Source organism: Vigna unguiculata, chromosome 4, assembly GCF_037176805.1.
Source record: "Vigna unguiculata cultivar grain cowpea cultivar isolate G323 ecotype 2 chromosome 4, ASM3717680v1, whole genome shotgun sequence".
Lineage (NCBI taxonomy): Eukaryota > Viridiplantae > Streptophyta > Magnoliopsida > Fabales > Fabaceae > Vigna > Vigna unguiculata.
The window spans coordinates 42277423-42298311 of NC_140795.1; the positions used below are offsets into that span (position 1 = coordinate 42277423).

At 30.1% G+C, this 20889-nt stretch overlaps 1 protein-coding gene and 1 pseudogene across 2 annotated transcripts; one reads left to right on the forward strand and one right to left on the reverse strand.

Annotated features, from left to right (window-relative positions):
- Nucleotides 1–6590: 6590 nt before the first annotated feature.
- Nucleotides 6591–11919, reverse strand: LOC114181197 (receptor-like protein EIX2). Of its 2 annotated transcripts, none has more exons than XM_085672177.1 (3): nt 11859–11919; nt 11346–11754; nt 6591–6906 (listed from the first exon to the last, which is right to left on the reverse strand). In XM_085672177.1, the coding sequence occupies exons 1-3, from the start codon at nt 11874–11876 to the stop codon at nt 6875–6877; spliced, it is 459 nt and encodes a 152-aa protein (XP_085528303.1). In that variant the 5' UTR covers nt 11877–11919; the 3' UTR covers nt 6591–6874. The 2 variants fall into 2 exon arrangements, with proteins under 2 accessions (XP_085528303.1, XP_085528304.1); XM_085672178.1 differs by lacking the exon at nt 11859–11919 and adding an exon at nt 8188–11155 and having other exon boundaries at nt 11228–11839.
- Nucleotides 11920–17435: 5516 nt separating this feature from the next.
- LOC114180837 (receptor-like protein EIX2) lies at nt 17436–20668 on the forward strand (annotated as a pseudogene).
- The last annotated feature ends 221 nt before the right edge of the window (nt 20669–20889 follow it).

Here is a 20889-nt window from a genome sequence, read left to right on the forward strand (position 1 = left end):
ACCTCAGTTGAATATTATTCAACTAAAAAGATGGAGTCCAATTTTGACTAAATTCTAAAGTAAGTTATTTGATAACATTAATTATTTTAACTTTGACATATTATAAAAGTGAGAGTCAGTTATCACATCTTTCAAAGAATATGACATCAAATGCAATTCCTCAAGTTCAATTGGAAATTGAAAATCTTTAAAAGTTGTCCCATTTAGCTTGTTATTCTCAAGGTATAACTTTTTTAATGACGAGAGCATTGAGAGGGTGTCAGGCAAAATGCCACTAATTTGATTCATGCTCAGATCTAAATGTTGCAATGAGTATCTGGCATTGGGATAAGTGATGTATTATTGCTGGAAGATTTTCACTCAAATGATTATTGGATAGGTCCAATGAATGCAAAACAGTAGCATTGTGAATTGATTTTGGAACCATATCCTTTAATTCATTTCTCGATAGATCCAACATTTCCAACTTCAAAAATATTGAGAAATCAGCTAGTGTTGCACTGAATTTATTTTCATTGAGATATAATTCTCGAAATGAATATATAGAACATCCAAACAAATGATTAAATATGACTGTCAAATCTTCATTCAACATATTGTCAGACAAATCCTATGACTGCAAAGTACATGTGCTCCCAAATGATTTTGGAACATTACCTCCCAAAGAGTTAGATCCATTTAACAATTGCTCCATTTGAGATGAAAATATGATGCCTTTAGGTATAATCATTCTTGTCACTTGATGACAGAGAATTTACTTGATTTGATGTTACTTGACTTGATGATGATAATTCATATCCAGTTATGATATACAAGTTTGTTTTTTTACTTTCATCTTGTGATGAGTTACTTAATTATCATTATCTTCCCAAACTATATAAACATGTCTTTTCTTGGACTTCTTTTCCTTTTTCTTGTCAACACTTTCCCTTGGTAATTAAAATAATTTTTAAATTTGTCTTTAAATTTATCATTAAGGTGATTTGGTCTCTAAATTAATTACTAACATTAGCGTCAATATTTTACCTACCAAAAGAATTGGCTTTTAAATTAGTAATGTTTATATAGAGGGTTCTCGGTTATTGTTTGGGTTTTTCTAGAAACAAAGGAACACTTGTTTTAGGGAATTTATATTTTGTCTTGCACGGTTTTGGAAAATGAAATGGCTTTAATGAATAGGAATGTTTTACTCAAAACATCTTACGTATGTTTATTATATATAGTAAACAATTTCAAACATTAGAGTTTGTAAATTGATTGTGTAATTCTATTAATCAGACAGTTTGGTTCAATTATTTATGTTAACTGTCTTAGTGAATCTTAAGCTTCACATACTAAATAAGAAGTATTTATCCTTCTTCTTAAAGATTTGAAGATACAAATATAAAACTCATAAAAGTTATAGTGGAAATAATAATGGAAAAGAACTAATTTGGTAATTGAGTAACAATGAGAGATGAGAAAATGAGATAGCAGAACATGTCATTTTCAATATTTTGAAGATTGATCAAATCATGGTATTACAAAATAAAAATGTTTTAATGAAAATAAATTTGTAGAAAACTTTCTCAATTATCTTTCTCCAAATCCAAGTGAAGTAGCTCTTTTCTCTGTTTTTTCGTGTGCTTTCAGCATGCAACCCTCATAACCCTTTCATCTTCAATAATAGTTTCATTTCTTCACTTACACTACTTCACACCTATAATCCAGATTTCCTCTGCAAAAAAATTAAACAAATAATTAATTTGGCCAAAAATAGAAACAATAGAAAATAATGAGAAAAAAGAGAGAAATATCGTAAGACCCACTTTTTTTGTTCTTAATATTTAAGGGTTTGGCCTTATCTATTAGGCCTAAGGCCAGCCCATAGGGTGTCCCAAAGCTTTTTTCCAGCCCTAATCCTTCTCATTCTACTCTCATTCCGCAAGGCAACCCATTTTCCTCACTCACTCTTCTCTCTTTTCAAAGCTCTGCTAGGGTTAGACCTTGTTCCTCATCAAGCTAGTTGAACTCCACTTCTATTCCATGTAATAAGTTAGTCTCCAAACCATATCTTCTCTTCTCTAGCTTTACTTTTGTGTTTCCAACTAGGTTCATCGTAGTAACCCTGTTTTGGTTCTGGTGTTAGTATTTCAGCTCACAAAGTTGTTCCCGGAGTTGTGGTGCTCACTGTTTGGTGTTTGTCGTTGTCTACTAGCCTTTGTTCAAGTAAGGAAAGCTAGGGTTTCTCTATTTTTAAGTTATATTTGCATGTTTAGTCTGTTTTACATTATAGATGCTTGATTCATGTTGTTTGTCATGTGAAAATGCACTGCCTGTGTTGTGGGTGTGATTCGAATCTGGCATTTGCACAAGGGAGAGCTGGTGGGTTCTGCTGAACTCGCCCAGGCGAGCTGATTGGTCGCTCAAACGTAAAGCTCTCGCTTAAGCGAGGAGCTCTCGCTTGAGCGAGAACAGCTGCAACCCATATTTCTCTCTGTTTGAGGGCTCGCCTAAGTGAAGGCCACTCACCTGAGTGAGAGTAGTCTCATTGAGCGAGATAGGTAGCTTGAGCAAGACCTCAACGTGCCCCCTGTGTGCAATCTCGCCCAGGCAAGAGTTGGTGGCTTGAGCGAGGGGTTCCTCTCGCCTGAGCGTGAGCTCTTTAGTATGAGCGAGATTAACAAAGTTGATTATATTCGTGGACGTTCACATAATTGGATGATTTGTGCTTTAAACAGTCTCAAGTATGATGCCATGTATGCTCTATATGATACATTGGGATCTGAATCGATGAGTTTGGTATGAATATGTGTATGAAACATGATTGGGTGGTTGGTTGAATATTGACATGAGAATTGGTATGCATGATAAATCTATAATTGGTTGGTGAGACATGGCTATGGTGTGGGTACGACGTAATTCCATGAACCTCTTGGTGAGAGTTCATGGTGGTACCTCATGTAATGGACGTAATTCCATGACCCTCTTAGTGAGAGCTCATGGTGGTGCCTTAGGTAATGGACGTAATTCCATGAACTTCTTGATGAGAGTTCATGGTGGTACCTCATGTAATGCACGTAATTCCATGACCCTCTCGTCGAGAGCTCATGGTGGTACCTCAGGTAATGGATGTAATTCCACGAACCTCTTAGTAAGGTTTCGTGGTGGTGCCTCAGTATATAATTAAGTAAGGATTCAGGTAAGGATTGCATCCTGAAGCTCTAAAGAGTTAGTTAGTCTCACGTAGAGCGTACTGACTCAAGTGGTGAGAGTAGCAGGAGGCCCTAGTCTTTGGCAAGATAATGACCTTAGACGTTTGAAGGCTAACCTTGTGCGTGGTAGGGTGAAACTCATTGGCAATGGCTCTGCAGAGTAATAGAGGCCACCACAAGTGCAAACATCCAGTGAATTCGATTGATTATATGTATCTAGATAATTGAGTCTTAGAGTCTCACTTGTTTGCTATCACATGCTTGGTTGATTCATGTATTATTGACTTTTAAATTGCATGCTCAATTGTATGATAAAACCTTTTACTCTAGCTTACCCTTTCTATTTGCTTATGTGTTTTGTGTGTGGTTTTCTCCTTTTGCAATGATCATCAATTTATTGATGTAAGCATATATGGGAACCTCTCATGGTCATCAGGGTGATGGAAACTTCGCTGCATAGCTAATCTTGGGTTGGATCCCCTTACTTCGAGTACACTTTTAAGGCATTGTGGCCTATGTACATTTTTGCTCTATGAGCATGTATTTTGGATACTGTTAAACTTGTACTCTGTTTTATTAATGACATCATAGTATGCCTTAATTTTTCTCTCCAAGTTGTTTGGATAACTGTGAAGAGTGACATTCCTACTCCATGATAATACCTTTTATAATATATTCTTTTATGTGATGTTTCATTTAATTAAGTGTAATTATTAAATGGACGTTACAAATCCAAAGATTAGAAAATATGAAGATTTATATTGGAGATCATTCCTCTAATTACAACTCATGTAAAAAATGTATTTAAAGAAATAATTATATCTATCATCCATGGCACAAATATTGCAATTTTTAACATACGAAAGAAAAAAAACAACTTCTTATGATGATGAGACAACAATTTTCAGACATGATCGAAAGAAGATAAAGAAAGAGATTGAAAATATGTTTATACTTAGGATCTTTTATTATTTTATTGTATCCAAAAATATTAATTATTATCTTTAAGTAATATTCTTATTTATTATTACATCTTTAATCTTTCAATAATTTTCTTTTTGTCGAATGAAAAAATTATTTTACCATAATATTTTTGTAATTGTTATTCTCTTAAAAAATTTAAAATAATTTTTAAAGATATATAATAAATAGTGAATGACAAATTAAGATACTTAATAATTGAGACAGATTAATTAACAAATGATAAAAGAAATTCAAGTTGTGCTTTTATAAATTCTTCAACTTACAATCTAACTTTGAATTTCATGTTATCATGCCATTTTTATCTGTCTAAGGTAAAATTTTACTAAAGTAATTCCCGTAAAATTAATTAATCATATGCAACAAATACACATAATCTATTAGTTTTACATAATCAATGAAGATGATTCAAAAATCAATAACATGTCATTTCCAACGTTTTCAACATTCATCAAGTCATTTTATTATAAACAACTTCACATGTAATAAGGGAGTTTCTCCCTACACCTCCAAAAAGTTCTACTACACCTCCAAAAGAATTTAAATTTCCTGTAATACCCATCTAAATCCTTTGATTATTAAGCGGTAAAAGTTAAAAAAAATTCTTAACCGGCTTTCGAAACCCGGTAAAATTCTTAACCGGCTTTCGAAATCCGGTAAAATCCTTAACCGACTTTCGAAATCCGGTAAAATCTTGAATCGACTTTCGAAATTCGGTGAATAGTGTCAAACGGATTTGAAATTGTGAACCAGCATTTGAAGTTAAAAAAAATTCTTAACCGACTTTCGAAACCCGGTAAAATTCTTAACTGGCTTTCGAAATCCGGTAAAATCCTTAACCGGCTTTCGAAATCCGGTAAAATCTTGAATCGACTTTCGAAATCTGGTGAATAGTGTCAAACGGATTTGAAATTGTGAACCGGCATTTGAAGTTCGGTTAAGTGATTTAACGGAATTCGAAATCCATTTTCTTTGTATACCGGCATTCGAAATCCGGTTATGAAATTGTCTAAATCAAATTTTTTTTAAAAGCGACATTCGTAGTAATGTTGGTGATTTTAATTTTCTTATTTTTTTTATTTGATTTGTTTATAAAATTTAACTTCAATTGTTTTATAATTTATGTATTAATTATTTAATTTTAGATTATTTATATTTTATATAAGTACATTAAATAAAATTTTACTAATTTAATTTTTGTAGGTATTTGCCTTTATAATATCTAGATTAATTTTATTTAATTATTTTCAAATTATTTTTACTTATTTATTATTTGTTAGTGTTTTTATTTATTTATTTGATTTATTTATAAGATTTAATTTCAATTTGTTTATATTCATATATTAATTATTTAATTTTAAATTGTTTACATTATATATAACTACATTAAATAAAATTGTATACCGACAATGGAAGTCCGGTTCAATAAACTGCTTTTTTATTTAAAGTTTATATTTATATACTGACATTTAAATTTCGATAGTCGTAATGATAATCACGAATTTTATTTTATACAAACCGAAAATGGAAATCCGGTTTTTATTTTACTTTACTTATTTTTTTGATTTTTTTTAATTTTGAAATGCTTTGTATTTATTTCCAGAAAATGGATTTGGATATCGATTTTATCTTGTTACGGATTTCAATATTCGTAATGTTATAATAAATCTTTTCAATTTTTCAATTTTTAAATTTTTTAAATTTTTTGTGATTCATTTTATATTTATTTAATTTATATATTTTTTTTACAAACTTTTAAAAATTAAGAATTTCGTGAAGTCTTTAATTTTTATTTTGAAATTGTGTTTTTAATACAAACCGGCTTCTAGTCGTAATGATAAACAGTGATTTTATTTTATACAAACCGAAAATGGAAATCCGATTTTTATTTTGCTTTACTTATTTTTTTGATTTTGAAATTCTTTGTATTTATTTCAAATATATAAAACTTACAAATAAACAAATAAAAAACTCAATTATCAAATAAATAAAACTCTAAAAAAAGTGTAGAAAATAATGAATAAAAAAATTGCAAATAACAAAATTTATAAAACAATAAAGTAATAAAATGAATAAAAAAATAACAAATTAAAACAAAAAATAATAAAAATAAATAAATAAAAAACTCAAGTTCATAACTAAAAAAATAATAAATATTAATAAAATATATTACAACAAAACAACAATTTAGTAATATTAATCTAATTGAAAATAAATCTTTTACCGGATTTCGAAAGCCGGTTAAGGATTTTACCAGATTTCGAAAGCCGATTAAGAATTTTACCGGGTTTCGAAAGTCGGTTAAGGATTTTATCGGATTTCGAAAGCCGGTTAAGGATTTTACCGGGAAATCTTTTTTTAACTTTTACCGCTTAATAGTCAAAGGGTTCAGAGGGGTATTATAGGAAATTTAAATTGTTTTGGAGGTACAGTAGAACTCTTTGAAGGTGCAGGGAGAAACCTCCTGTAATAAACGCAAATTGAAAGGCTAAGCCCAACTGCAATGGGCTCCCCCAAGCCCAATTGTTTTCAAAAACTTATTACAAAATAAAAATAGACAAGAAAGAAAGTTTTAAAGAAAATAAATCTAATAAAACCTTCCTCAGTTATCTTTCTTCAAATTCAAGTGAAGTAGCTCTTTTCTCTGTTTTTTTTTTGTCCTTTCGATCTTCAACAATAATTCCATTTCTTCACTCACACTACTTCACACCTATAATAATCCAGATTTCCTCTGCCAAAAAATAAACAAATCATTAATTTGGCCAAAAATAAAAATAACAAAAAATAATGAAAAGAAAAAGAGAAAAACAAAGAAAACTCAGATATTAAAAGGAAAATGAATAGAAAACTCCAATAACTGAAGTGAATACTTTTTAAATTTTTCGATTTATTATATACTTCTTAAAAATCATTTGTCGAAAAATAATTATATCTATCACCCATGGCACAAATATTGCAATCTTTAAACATACAAAAGAAGAAACAACTTATTATGAGATTGACACAACAATTTTGGGACATGATCGAAAGAGGAGAAATAAAGAGACTTAAAATATGTTTTATACTTAGGATATTTTATTATTTTATTGAATCCATAGACATTAATTATTATCTTTAAGCAATATTCGTATTTATTATTACATCCTTAATCTTTTAACAGTTTCTTTTTGTCTAATGAAAAAATGATTTTACGATAATAGCTTTGTAATTGTTATTCTCTGAAAAAATGAGATCGATTTCGTAAAGATAAAGAATAAATAGTGAATGACAAATTAAAATGTGATGTTATTGATTTTTTTAACTAAATAATATCTTGATAATCAGTAACAATAATTAATTATTATGTATTAATATAAAAACATTGTTGTATGTACAATCGTTTATGTCTGTACAAATTTTGGCTTTAAATGTGGTATTTTAGATTTGAAAGTTCTGATTTTTATTTGATCTTTAATAAAAAAAAATACTTTTGTTTCCTAAATCTTTTTATATATTTTGTTCTGTTATAAGGTGTTTCTGAAATATTTATGCATTATTCCTCTCAAAATATTTGTTTGTCTACGTTCAAGAAAGATTTTTTTTGTCATATATTTTCTACTAAAAGGTGATACGTCAAATTAGCAAAGTCACTAGCAACCATCATGAAATACAAAATAAGAAAAACAAAGGATGAAGAAAAAACAATATTATGGATACAAGCGGAGAGAAAAACATGTTTAAATCTAAAATCTCTTAGCTACTTGTGTGATGTTTGACATTCTATTTGCAATAATATATACTGTTGATAATTTGGAAAAAGTAAAAAAATAAAAATAAAAATTACCATATCAAGTCTTCAATGTTGGTTGTAACATCACAGGAAAATAAATTCCTATTCTAGTATATATAAAATATATATGTTCAATATATAACTTTTGAAAAAGAAAAACTGAGGTTTGTGAAAACTATTTGTTTAAAATAATAATAAAAATAATAATATAAGAAAAATAACACAAAGCTAAAATAATATTACCTGTTATGCTCTAGAAAACCTCTTGAATACTTTCACTGCTGCCATGACATAAAGAGTGTTTGCTAAATTATTTAAGAACTTGAAATATGCATGACGCCAAGAACGTATCAGTAAGATTGAGCCAAATACTCCCCAAAAGCTAATAACAAATCCAATTGTTATACTTATGTAAAACCCACGATTGAAAATCAAATTGTCATCTTCTTGAAATTCAACAATCGATTTTTGTCTTGGCATTCTATCAATACACAATTTCTTTAACGGTGGTCCACAAAGATCAACATTATCTTCATATTTTGATACATCAAAACTCTGTAACTGTGTGCCAGTTGGAATTTTTCCAGATAAATAATTATGTGACAAATCTAATGAAGCGAGTCGATCAATTTGAGCAAGACTAAAAGGAATTGAACCAACAAGTTGGTTTCTTGACAAATCAAGAAATTCAAGTGATGTTAGCTCTCCAACATTTGAAGGAATTTTTCCTGTCAATTGGTTTCTTGATAAATTCAATGAAACCAATCCAAATAAACCCTCTAATTCTTTTGGAATTTCTCCTGATAATTGATTGTTTGAGAGATCAATACTTTTCAAAAGTGATAATTCTATGTTTGTGAACATTTGCTCAGAACCTTTCCACATCAAGAATGCACTCAAATTGTACGAACGGATAATTGTCATATCACTCGTGTTGACCAAATATTGATGACTTTGATAACCACTCAAAGAAGTCATTTGAGCCATTGAGGAGAAATTTTGTATGCATTTAGGAATCTGTCCAGATAGGTTATTTAGAGAGAGATCTAAGAGTTGAATTCTCTTTAGATAACAAATTTGCAATGGTAAGCTCCCATAGAAATAATTGCTTCTTAAGCTTAAAAATTGCAACTGTGATAATTCATTTCCAATCCAATTTGGGATAGATCCTGATAATCTATTTTCTGCTATGTCTACCATCACTAATTGTGTGCAATTCTTCAAGATGGAAGGGATATTGCCTGATAAGTTATTACTTCTCAATAATAATACTTGAAGTTGCAAGAGTGATCCGATTGAAGTAGGAATATTTCCAGAAAATTTGTTTTGACTCATAGTTAAATAAGTCAATGCCTTGAAATGGGTCCAACAGTCCGGAATCTGTCCAGAAAACTTATTATTTGAAAGGTCTAATTGGTTCAAAGTTTCAGCTACACCACCAGAGCATAAAAACGAAAAAGAATTTGTGAATTTATTGTTTGATAGATCAAGAAATATTGAGCCTCGTAAAAATGGTGGAACATGACCTTCAAATTGATTTGATGCTAGATTAAGAGAAACATAATGATTATCTAATGGCAAATTTGGAATTATACCTTGCAATTTATTGCATGAAATATTAATACTCATCCAATCTGACAACCCAAATTTGGTCCAAAACCATTTTGGAACAGTATCTGATATTCCACCATTTGAAATGTCAAGGTATTCAAATTTGTTTTGTTTCTCTAGCCATTTTGGAAAAAATGGGCCTAGCTTGCAAGACCTCAATCTAATATCATCCAATTGAAAAGACGGAGTCCAATTTTGACTAACTTCTAAAGTTAGTGAGTTATCTGACAACGTCAATGCCTTTAACTTTGTCATATTAATAAAATGAGAGTCAGTTAGCACACCTTTCAAAGAGTTTGACATCAAGTATAATACCTCAAGTTCTGTTGGAAATCGAAGATCTTCAGAAATTGTCCCATTTAATTTGTTACCATCAAGGTACAATTCTTTTAATGATGGGAACATTGTTGCGAGGTTGCTAGGCAAAGTACCTCTAATTTGATTCATGCCTAGATTTAAATGTTGCAATGATGGGGATAAGTGATGTATTATTGTTGAAAGGTTTTCACTCAGACTGTTATTGAATAGGTTCAATGAACGCAAAACACTATCATTGTGAAGTAATTTTGGAACTCCGTCCTTTATTTGATTTCCTGATAGATCCAACGTTTCTAACTTTGATAATATAGAGAAATCAGGCAGTATTCTGTTGAATTTATTGTGATCGAGATATAGTTCTTGCAATGAGTATCTAGAGCATCCGGACAAATGATTAAATATCATTGTCAGATCTTCACTCAACTTATTGAAAGAAAAATCCAAGAACTCCAAAGTACATGTGGTCCCAAATGATTTTGGAACACCACCTTCTAAAGAGTTTAAGCTAATTGACAATTGCTCTAACTGAGATGGTAATCTAGTGCCTTCAGGTATCTTCCCACTCAATTGATTGCGAGAAAGATCCAACGCCTTTAAATTTGAAAATGCTGAAAGGTCAGGTACAGAACCTCTGATTTGATTAGAAGTCAAACTCAGCTCTTGTAGTGAGTATCTAACACAACCACTGGAGAAATAACGAAGAATTGATGAAAGGTCTACGGTGATATTGTTTCCACTGATGTCTAAAGAACGTAGGGTGCATATATTCATGAATGATTTCAAATCCTCACCCTTGAACAAATTATTGGAAAGGTCAAGGCGTTCAAGTGAATTCATGGCCAAGCCAAAATGATTGGATGTCGAACCCTTCAAGAGGTTACCATTAAGGTCAAGCTCAACAAGGTTGGAAGTGGTGTTTGACAACCACCGGAATATCATCGGTTGCATGAAGGAGTTTTCAGAAAGTCTAAGGACAGAAAGGGAAGAAGAAAAATTGAAGTTGGAAGGGTTGAATGAAAGGAGGAAATGATCGGAAAGGCCACATTCAATTAAACTGAGTTCTCTTAGTTTTGGTAGCTTGGCAATCGTTTGAAGCCGGCTAAGAGAAGTGTTAAAATTAGATATGGAATCCATGTAAAGATGGGTTAAAGAAGTAAGATTAGATAACCATTGATGAGTAGTGACAATTTTGAGAGCACCATGATATTCTCCAAGATACAGCTTATGCAAATTTGAAAGGTTTCCTAGTTGGGAAGGAATGTATCCTTCAAAAGAATTCCCAGTGAGATCAAGATACTCCAACCGAAACAGATTTCCAAGTTGGAAAGGTATACTTCCATTTAAAGAATTCCATCTGAGATCAAGATACTGCAACCGAGAGAGATTTCCAAGTTCATGAGGGATTGAACCCTCCAAATAATAATTAGAAGCAAGATTTAAGTATTTTAAATGAGAAAGAGAGCCTAACTCACTTGGAATATTTCCTCTAAACTGAGACGAAGAGAGATCAAGATATCTCAAGCTGGTAAGGGAGCCAATAAACCCTGGAATATTAATGTCTGGAAAAGAATTGAGACTGAGGTTCAAATTCTGTAATTGTCGCAACTCCGTTAATGACTTGTGGATCTCTCCGCTGATGTAACGCCAAGAGACTTCATCATAATAGCCAAGAGAAAGAGATTTATAATGAACTTCTCCGTGAAGGTCGAGGCTTACAATATGGGCGGTGAGGTTGCTGCAGCGAATCCCTTCCCACCGACAGCAGTCGGGAGAGGTCCAAGAGGAGAGCATGTCGTAACTATCAACAATGGCAGCCTTGAATTGGAGGAGTGCTTCCCTCTCCTTCGGAAGGCATCTCATATGGTGTTCTCCGTACGCAACCTGCAACACCACACACACCACAAACATCATCGCTTTCATATTCTTCATTATCACTTTCAAACAGAGTGAATATTAGAAGAGACTGATATGGGTTCTGAATTTACCACTCCCAATACCCACATTTATAGACACACCAACTCCTAAATTACACATGCTTCTCTCTCTGCTGCACTGTTTCCTTACTTTATTCTAAGTCACTTTTTTTTATTCATCATATCAAATAATTTTTGTGGTCCATAAATAATGTACTAAAACAACCCTTTTTTATTTACAATTATATATGACTCATACAATAACTTAGTAAAAGCCAACAAATATAAAACATAAAACGCACACATTAAATGCACTAAATGGTTTTATGTTTCAAATAATAAAAGAAACCAATGACATTTCATTTCAGCTTTATATTTATTATGCATTTCATTAATGCATGCAAGATTTCAATAATTTCAGCATTATCAATTGACTTCCGAGAAGACTTGTGAATTTTCATTTTAAACCACAATATTATATGAAAAAAACAAACCATCAAACTCCTCCTTACAAATAATTAAAGAATTGGAATTTAATATTTGAAAAAAAAATTAAGAAAGTGCTCTGAAAATGCAATTGTGTCCAACAAATTGTACTCTTTGCGATATCTTTATTTGTGGCAACCAAGATGGTCAGTTTTTCCTAACCACATAGAAAGAGTCCAAATTATTACAATTTAATAGTTTTACATGAATAATAAATAATGTTATTTATTCTTGTGTAGAGACAATATATTGTATGAAAATAAATACAATTAAAAATTTGTATATTGTCCGTGATTTTTTTATACAATTCATAAAATAGATATTAATTTTTCTTTCGGTTTTTCTTTTTTAAATTTGTAAGTCCCACTAAATATTAAGAAAATATTTAATGGTGAAAGCTTATCTCATATTATTCGAGCTGTCAAAATGGGTTGCAACCCGTAAGCCAACCCGGCTCACCATGGATTTGGGCTAGGTTGGGTAGAAATTCTTCTACAAATTTTAATACAGGTTGATTTTTTATTCGGCTCATTCGGGTTGAACCCGTGATGAGCCGAGTTGACTCACCAACCCGTAGACAAAAGAGTCACACAAGTGTTTTTTATTAAGTTGGACTTTACATTGAGTTATGTTAGGTTGTTTTTTTTAGCCAACACATAAATAATTTGTATTTTTTTTTATTTTGGTTTCTATTAAAGTTTATTTAGATTTTAATTAGAATTACAATTTAGTTTTGACTGAAAAAAATAAATAAATTGTATTTTTTTTAATTAAGTGAATCCGTGAGTCAATCCGTTTAATCCGTCAAATATATTAATAATGTAAGAGAAAACTTATATATATATATATATATATATATATATATATATTAATAAATTTTGTATTCTATATTATATTTAATTTATATTTCACTATTTATTAACATGATATACTTTATAAAATAAATAAAAATTTTACCTAATTTAATTATCATAAATTATAGTTATATATACACAGAATTATAAGAGTTTAGGAAGGACGAACCTTCCGACCCCAAAATATTCGTTTCCCGGAAAGTTGAATAAAATATTATGATTAAAAATATTAATCTAGAAATATTGCATGCATTAATGAAAAGTGTAATAAATATAAAAATTGAAATGAGATGTCATTTAGATTTTTTTATTATTTAAGAGAAAAATAATTAAACTGAATTTCAAAAGTAAGCATGTACTGCATTTTACGCGTTCGGTTTTTTCTTTATATTTGTTGTCTTTTATTTACTTTATTGACAACTTTATGATTAATAAGAAGAAGAAAAAAGGACCAAAACGCTTGCTTTTGGTGCAGAAATTACGGAGAAAAAAAGGGAAAGAGTGAAACACGACGACCGATGACTGAGAATATAGTAAGGGAAAGCAGTGCAGCAGAGCGAAAAGAATACGTAATTTGTCGACTCTAAATACAGTACACATGACTAATTATAGCTTTGGATTAAATATATTTTTGTCTCACGATTTTTAAATAAAAATTAAAATTAGTTTTATTTTAAGAATTTAATCTTGTTTAGTTTTTTAATTTTATAAATATTTAGATTTAAATTTTTTAATAAATTTGTATTAAGTTTATTTAACATTTCAAACGTATTTTAAGATAAATTATTGGTTAATATTGAAGTGAAAATGTGTCAAATGGTATAAATATCTCAAATGCTACCATAAAATGCATTTAAAATATCAAATAAACTTAACACAATTTGGGGTTAAAAAGACTAAATTCAAACATATCTAAAATTAGAAGACTAAATTAGGTTAAAGTTTCAAAGAAAGATTAATTTTAATTTTTACCAAAAATTAAAAAACAAAAACATATTTAATTCTATGTATTTTTATGTAAAAAAGTAATAATAATAATAATAATAATACTGCTGTTCGAAGTTCCAATAACGTGAATGAAAAATATGATAAAAAGAGAAAAGTCTCATTTAAGTTTAGTTTTTCCATAAAAATTAGTTACCCACAAATTTAATTAATACTCCCTGATAGATTAACACTTCATATGATACGTTTGTAAATTCTAATTCAAATTTACATTTGCTAGAATATTATAAACAAACATCTTCTTTAAAATATTATAAAACATTTTCAAACTTTCTAAACATTTTTTAAAGATTAAATTAGTTCCAACAATCAGGGTGACAAAAAAATCCACTTTTCTTGATCCAATTCACTTTGGCTTATATTTAATCTATTTTATTAAAAATTCAATCAATCTAACATCAATTTTATTGAATTTGAATTTTAATTTGATCTACATTTTATGTATTTTATATTGGATATTCATTCTTAGAATCCAAATATTCAAATATAGAAAATCCAAAAAATCTAATCCAAATTTTCAATTTAAATTTTTAGTTGGATTGAATTGAAGGTTGAGATGGACTATCCTAATCAAAGATCAAGACTAGTTTATTCAGACCAAAGGTCGAAACGGGTCGATCCTAATTGGACTTCAGTCGATACAATCTTGTTTGAAATTCAACTAAGCGGCTGAAAATTGGCCGAATTTGATCGAGTTGACCCTGATCAAATTTTAGTCAAATACATTCGAGTCAACCTTAGCCAAAATTCAATCAAGTCAACCTATGCCGAAATTCGGCCAAGTCGACCCCAGCTGAAATTCTGCCACATTCAATCGTGTCGACATTAACAATACAAGTTTTAGAAATTACAATTTAAATTTCTTTTATAAAAAAGAGATTATGGATTTTTAACTTGATTCAAATATTTAAATATAAATTTAAATCTTAATTCAAATATTTTGATCTTAATTAAAAAAAAAATCTAAACTAATTTTGCAAAAAAAAAAATAAAAATTGGATGATACAATATTTTGGAATTAAAATAGATTTGAATTGAATCTTTAAAAATTCAATAATCCATGATCACCCTATTTACAACTATTTTATCTATTAACATCTATTTAATCCTTTGTTATATATGTATGAAAGACTGATGTCTAATTTTCTAATAATAACTAGATTCATTAAATTTCCTTTTTTATTTGGCAATATCTATTCTATTTTGTACATGTACAGCAAAATAATATATTGTAACAAAGTCATCTGCTAATAATATGAAATGACGATATCATAAGAAACCAGATATAAGTGGTGACAGAGCTTTCACTACTAAAATACATTGTGGATCTTTTCTTAGTATTTTGTGGGACTTACAAAATTTTTAAAAAATCATTTAATTTTTTTATTATTATTCATGTAAACTATTGATTTTAATAATTTGTACTGTTTCATCTTGGTAGTGACAAATTAAGATATTGCAAATAGTACAATTTGTTCAAGACACTTGCAATTTGAATTGCATTTTCAGAACATTTTCTTATTTTTTTATCCGTCAAATATTAACTTCCAATTCTTTCATAATCTGTAAGGACGAATTTGATAGTTTATTTTTTCATATAACATTCTGAAAATTCACGAGTCTTCTTAGTCAATTGATATTGGAAAAGAATTATTACCCTAAAAATGGTCCGATAATAGATCTATTCCACAACTACCAAATTCGTGTTCATACCATAAAAGCAACAACATTTCATATTTCATTTGATGGCAATTCAATTTCATTGTGGATGCTGTGTAATTTCTATCTTATTTTATTCATCATATAAACTAAGTTTTATCACTTTATGTAAGTTGAATAAAATATTATGTATAATAAAGTAAGGAAAACAAGAAGACCGAGGACTAAGAAAAAAGTAAGGGAAATTAGTGCAGCAGAGTAAGAAGAATAGGTATCGAGTTTGTGTATAAATAGAGGTGGGTTTTGGAACTGCTAAATTCACCACACCTATCATTCTCTTTCTAATATCCACTCTGTCTCTATCATCATAACAGCCACAATGTGAATCAAGAATTCAGTTCGTTTCAAACTCATGATGTTTGTGTTCTATGTCGTGTTGCAGGTTTCTTATAATCTAGTCTTTCTTCCCGTGCAATGCACGGGTTTTTTTAAATGTAATATTTTTGATAATAATAATTTATTTTATAATATTTATTAATCTATAAAATTATAATATAATATCTTTAAAAAAATAATAATAAAAGAAGACCAAATTATATATTTATAATGTGTTTTTTGTTAATTAACTTCATAACTTCTTTTTTATACAAATTTGATTACTTCTTAAATCAGCATGATGTTTATTGTAAGCCTTGGACTTTAGGTAATAGATCCTGCATTGAATAACAAAATTATAACAAATATTTTAATTATAACAATAGATCCTGCATCTATATTTATACAAACTTTCAAATTAAAAGAAAATTAGAAATTACATACCTATAATGTGTTCATTGTCAAAGAGTTTCAAAAATTTATTTGTACACAACATTTTTAGTTGTGTTTGTGATATTTCCATTTTCATCAAGTCTTCTATAACATGGATATCCATCTTCATCAATAGAAGTTGAAGATGTGAATTTTTTAGGATAAAATTTGGAACATCTTCCTTCTTTCATGCATGGTGAAGTATATCTCGCAGGTCCGCATGGTCCATGAATCATGTAACTTGCTACAACTTTTTCCAATTTTGGATACAAATCCCCATTGGGCAATTCAGCTGATATTACTTTATCAATATCAGTTGAATTTTTCAATTTGCTTTCTCCATCCAACCATAAAAGTATATGTGCATGAGGTAAACCTCTCTTTTGGAATTCTACTGTGTACATTCCTGCATATATAACAGAACAAATTAAATAGTTACAAAAATCTAATTTAATAAATATTCATACAGTCTATAATAATGCGTATAGAACATACCTGCAGTGGTTTTTCCAAAGAAGTCCTTTTTTTTTAAAATTTGTCATCATTTCATCCAGCTTCATTTTGAATACTCTACATACAATATCAGGTCTATCTGATGGTGACAACCCTTCTGGTAAAACAAAGTCTCTTATTTCGCTCCAATTGACATTGCATGTTATAGTAATGAACAAATCAGGATATCCAAATTTTTTACAAATTGCCATAGCATCTTGACAATTGTTGAACATGTATCTTGTATTGCAGGTTTGTTGTAAATTCATCACCCCTTTCACTCTATTCTAATATTCACTTATTCACTGTGTGATAATAATGTAGAATATGAAAGTGCAGGTTGCTTATGGAGAACATCAAATCACATGCATTCCAAAGGAGAGGGAAGCTCTTCTCCGATTCAAGGCTGCCATTGTCGATCGTTACGACATGCTCTCCTTTGTGTCCTTCATCTTTCTCAGAACACCATCACACAACCAATGATAATCTAATGGGTTTCAAACACCTTGACCTCTCAAATAATGTGTTCAAGGGTCGGGATTTGAAATCATTCATGAACATATGCACCCTTCGTTCTCTAGACATGTCTAGAAACAATATAACCGAAGACCTTCCGTCAATTATTCATAATTTGTCTAGTGGTTGTGCTAGATACTCACTGCAAGAGTTGCGTTTGTTGTCCAATCAAATCATGGGTTCCATAACTGACCTTTCAGTATTCCCATTTTTAAAATCATTGGATCTTTCTAGTAATCAATTGAGTGGAAAGATACCTGAAGGCATCATATTGTCATCTCAGTTGGAGCAATTATCAATTGGATCTAACTCTATAGAAGGTGGTGTTCCAAAATCAATTGGGAGCATATGTACGTTGAAGTCATTGGATATGTCCGACAACAAGTTAAGTGAAGATCTGAGAGTCATATTTAATCATTTGTCTATTTGTTCTCGATACTCATTACAACATTTAGATCTAAGCATAAATCAAATTAGTGGCACTTTGCCCAATACCCTTTCAATGTTCCCATCATTAAAAAGATTATACCTTTATGGTAACAAGTTAAATGGAACAATTTCTAAAGATCTTCGATTTCCAAATGAGCTTGAGGAGCTATATTTGATGTCAAATTCTTTGAAAGGTGTGATAGATGACTATCATTTTCATAATATGTCAATGTTAAAGATATTGGTGTTATCAGGTAACTCACTTTAAAATTTAGTCAAAATTGAGCTCCGACTTTTCAATTGGAACATATTGAATTGAGCTCTTGCAAGCTAGGTCCATTGTTTCCCAAATGGTTACAAACACAAAACCTATTTAACAACCTTGACATTTCAAATAGTGGAATATCATATATTGTTCCAAAATGGTTTTGGACTAAATTAGCATTGCAAGAATGGATTCAAATCAATATGTCATGCAACAATTTACAAGGTATTATTCCAAATTTGTCACTAAAGAATCATTATTATTCCCTTAGGGTGTGTTCTTTTGTATTGATGGATATGGGGGACAGTGTGAAGATGGATTTGTGTAGATTTGGGTGAATGAATATTTGTATTTTTTTTAGTGGATTTAGAGGATAAAGTGAGTGGATTTGGAGATAATTTTTATGAAAGTTAGTAAAAGATTTGATTGATGTGATAGATAAAATTAAATGTTAAAATAGATATATTTATGAAGTTACCATAATACCCTTGTGTAGAAAGAGATGATTTTTTGAATTGATGTTCTTGAAATAATTTCTAAATTAGTAATTTTTAGTCATAAGAAATAAATTAATTTTTTTTGAAAACTGAAAAAAAAATTGAATGAAAAACACGCAACACGCAACTAAATGAAAAAAAATAAATAAAACCATGACACCGGTGTGGTAACTGGTGTTGCTCCTTTGAAAACAAGGCATCGGTTACGTAACTGGTGCCATCCCCTTTATCTCACACAACACAACACAACACCGGTGCCATCCCAACTTTAACACACAACATTGGTGCCATCCCCAAACACAGCCCTACAACACCTCTCACGGCACCACCGCAACACCTCTCACGACCACCGCCACACCCTAAACCACCTCATCTTCTTCCCCCTCCATGCACGCAAGGGCAATTTGGTAAAGACTCTCATTATACTCGCTTATCTCTCCTTTCTATCGTGGATGAAATAATACATCCATCCCTCAAATCTACACTCCCATATCGCTTCAAGTCACTGAAATCAAACACGTTTGAAAAACAATTCCGCGCTCCCAAGTTCACTGAAACAGTGCAACTCCCTCAAAAGAACATGTCGTTAGTCTTGCATCAAATCAATTTGAAGGTCATCTTCCACCATTTTTACGAGACTCGATGTATCTTAATCTATCTAACAATAAATTCACAGATTCTCTTTGGTTTTTATGTTCTGGTGGTGTAGCTGAAACTTTATACCAATTAGACCTTTCAAATAATAAGTTATTTGGACAAATTTTAGATTGTTGGACCCATTTCAGATCATTGGCTTTTTTAAATATGAGTCAAAACAAAAATTTTCAGGAAAAATTCCTACTTTAATGGGATCACTCCTTGAACTTCAAGTATTGTTGTTGAGAAACAATAAATTAACAGGTGAGATCTCTTCCTCCTTGAGAAACTGTACAAAGTTAGTGATATAGATATAGCAGAAAATAGATTATCAGGTTCTATTCCAGATTGGATTGGGAGCAAATGGCTACAATTGCAAGTTTTAAGCATGGGAAACAATTACTTCTATGGATGTTTACCATTGCAAATTTATCTAAAAAGTATTCATATATTGGATCTCTCACTAAAAAATCTATCTGGACAAATTCCTAAATGCATCAAAAACTTCTCTTCAATGGCTCAGAAAGCTTCTTTGAGAGATCAAGGTCATTGGTACTTTGTTAACACAAGTTATTCCATAAGTACCACTTCATACAATTTGAATGCATTTTGATGTGGAAAGGTTTAAAGCAAATGTTCACAAATGATGGATTGTCACTTTTAAAAAGCATTGATCTCTCAAGCAATCAATTCTTAGGAGAAATTTCAAAAGAAATGGAGGATTTATTTGATTTGATTTCATTAAATTTATCAAGAAATTATTTGACGGGGGAAATTTCTTTTAATATTGGAAAGTTAACATCACTTGAATTTCTTGATTTGTCAAGAAATCAACTTGTTGATTTAATTCCTTCAAGTCTTGTTCAAATTGATCGACTCACTATGTTAGATTTGTCATATAATTATTTGTCTGAAAAGATTCCAACTAGCACACAATTACAAAGTTTTGATGCATCAAAATATGAAGATAATTTTGATCTTTGTGGACTACCATTAAAGAAATTGTGTATTGATAGAGTGCCAAGACAAGAACCACTTGTTAAACTTCATGAAGATAACAATTTGATTTTCAATCGTGACTTTTATTTAAGTATGACAATTGGATTTTTTATAAGCTTTTGGGGAGTGTTCGGCTCAATCGTAATAATACGTTTTTGGCGACATGCATATTTCAAGTTCTTGAGTAATTTATCAAACACTCTTTTTGTCATAATAGGAGTGAAAGCTTTCAAGTGATGGCCCACAACACAAGAGGTAATCATATTGTAAGTCTTTTGGTGTATAGCTAATTTTTGTTCAAATAATAATAATAATAAATAAATAATAATAAAATAATAATAAAAAAAAATTCTAGTAAAATAAATGTTACAAACATTGTTATGATAATTTTTTATTTTTTAAACTATTTTAATGTACTCAAATTTATCAATCAAATTATCATCGTAAGTAAAAATTTC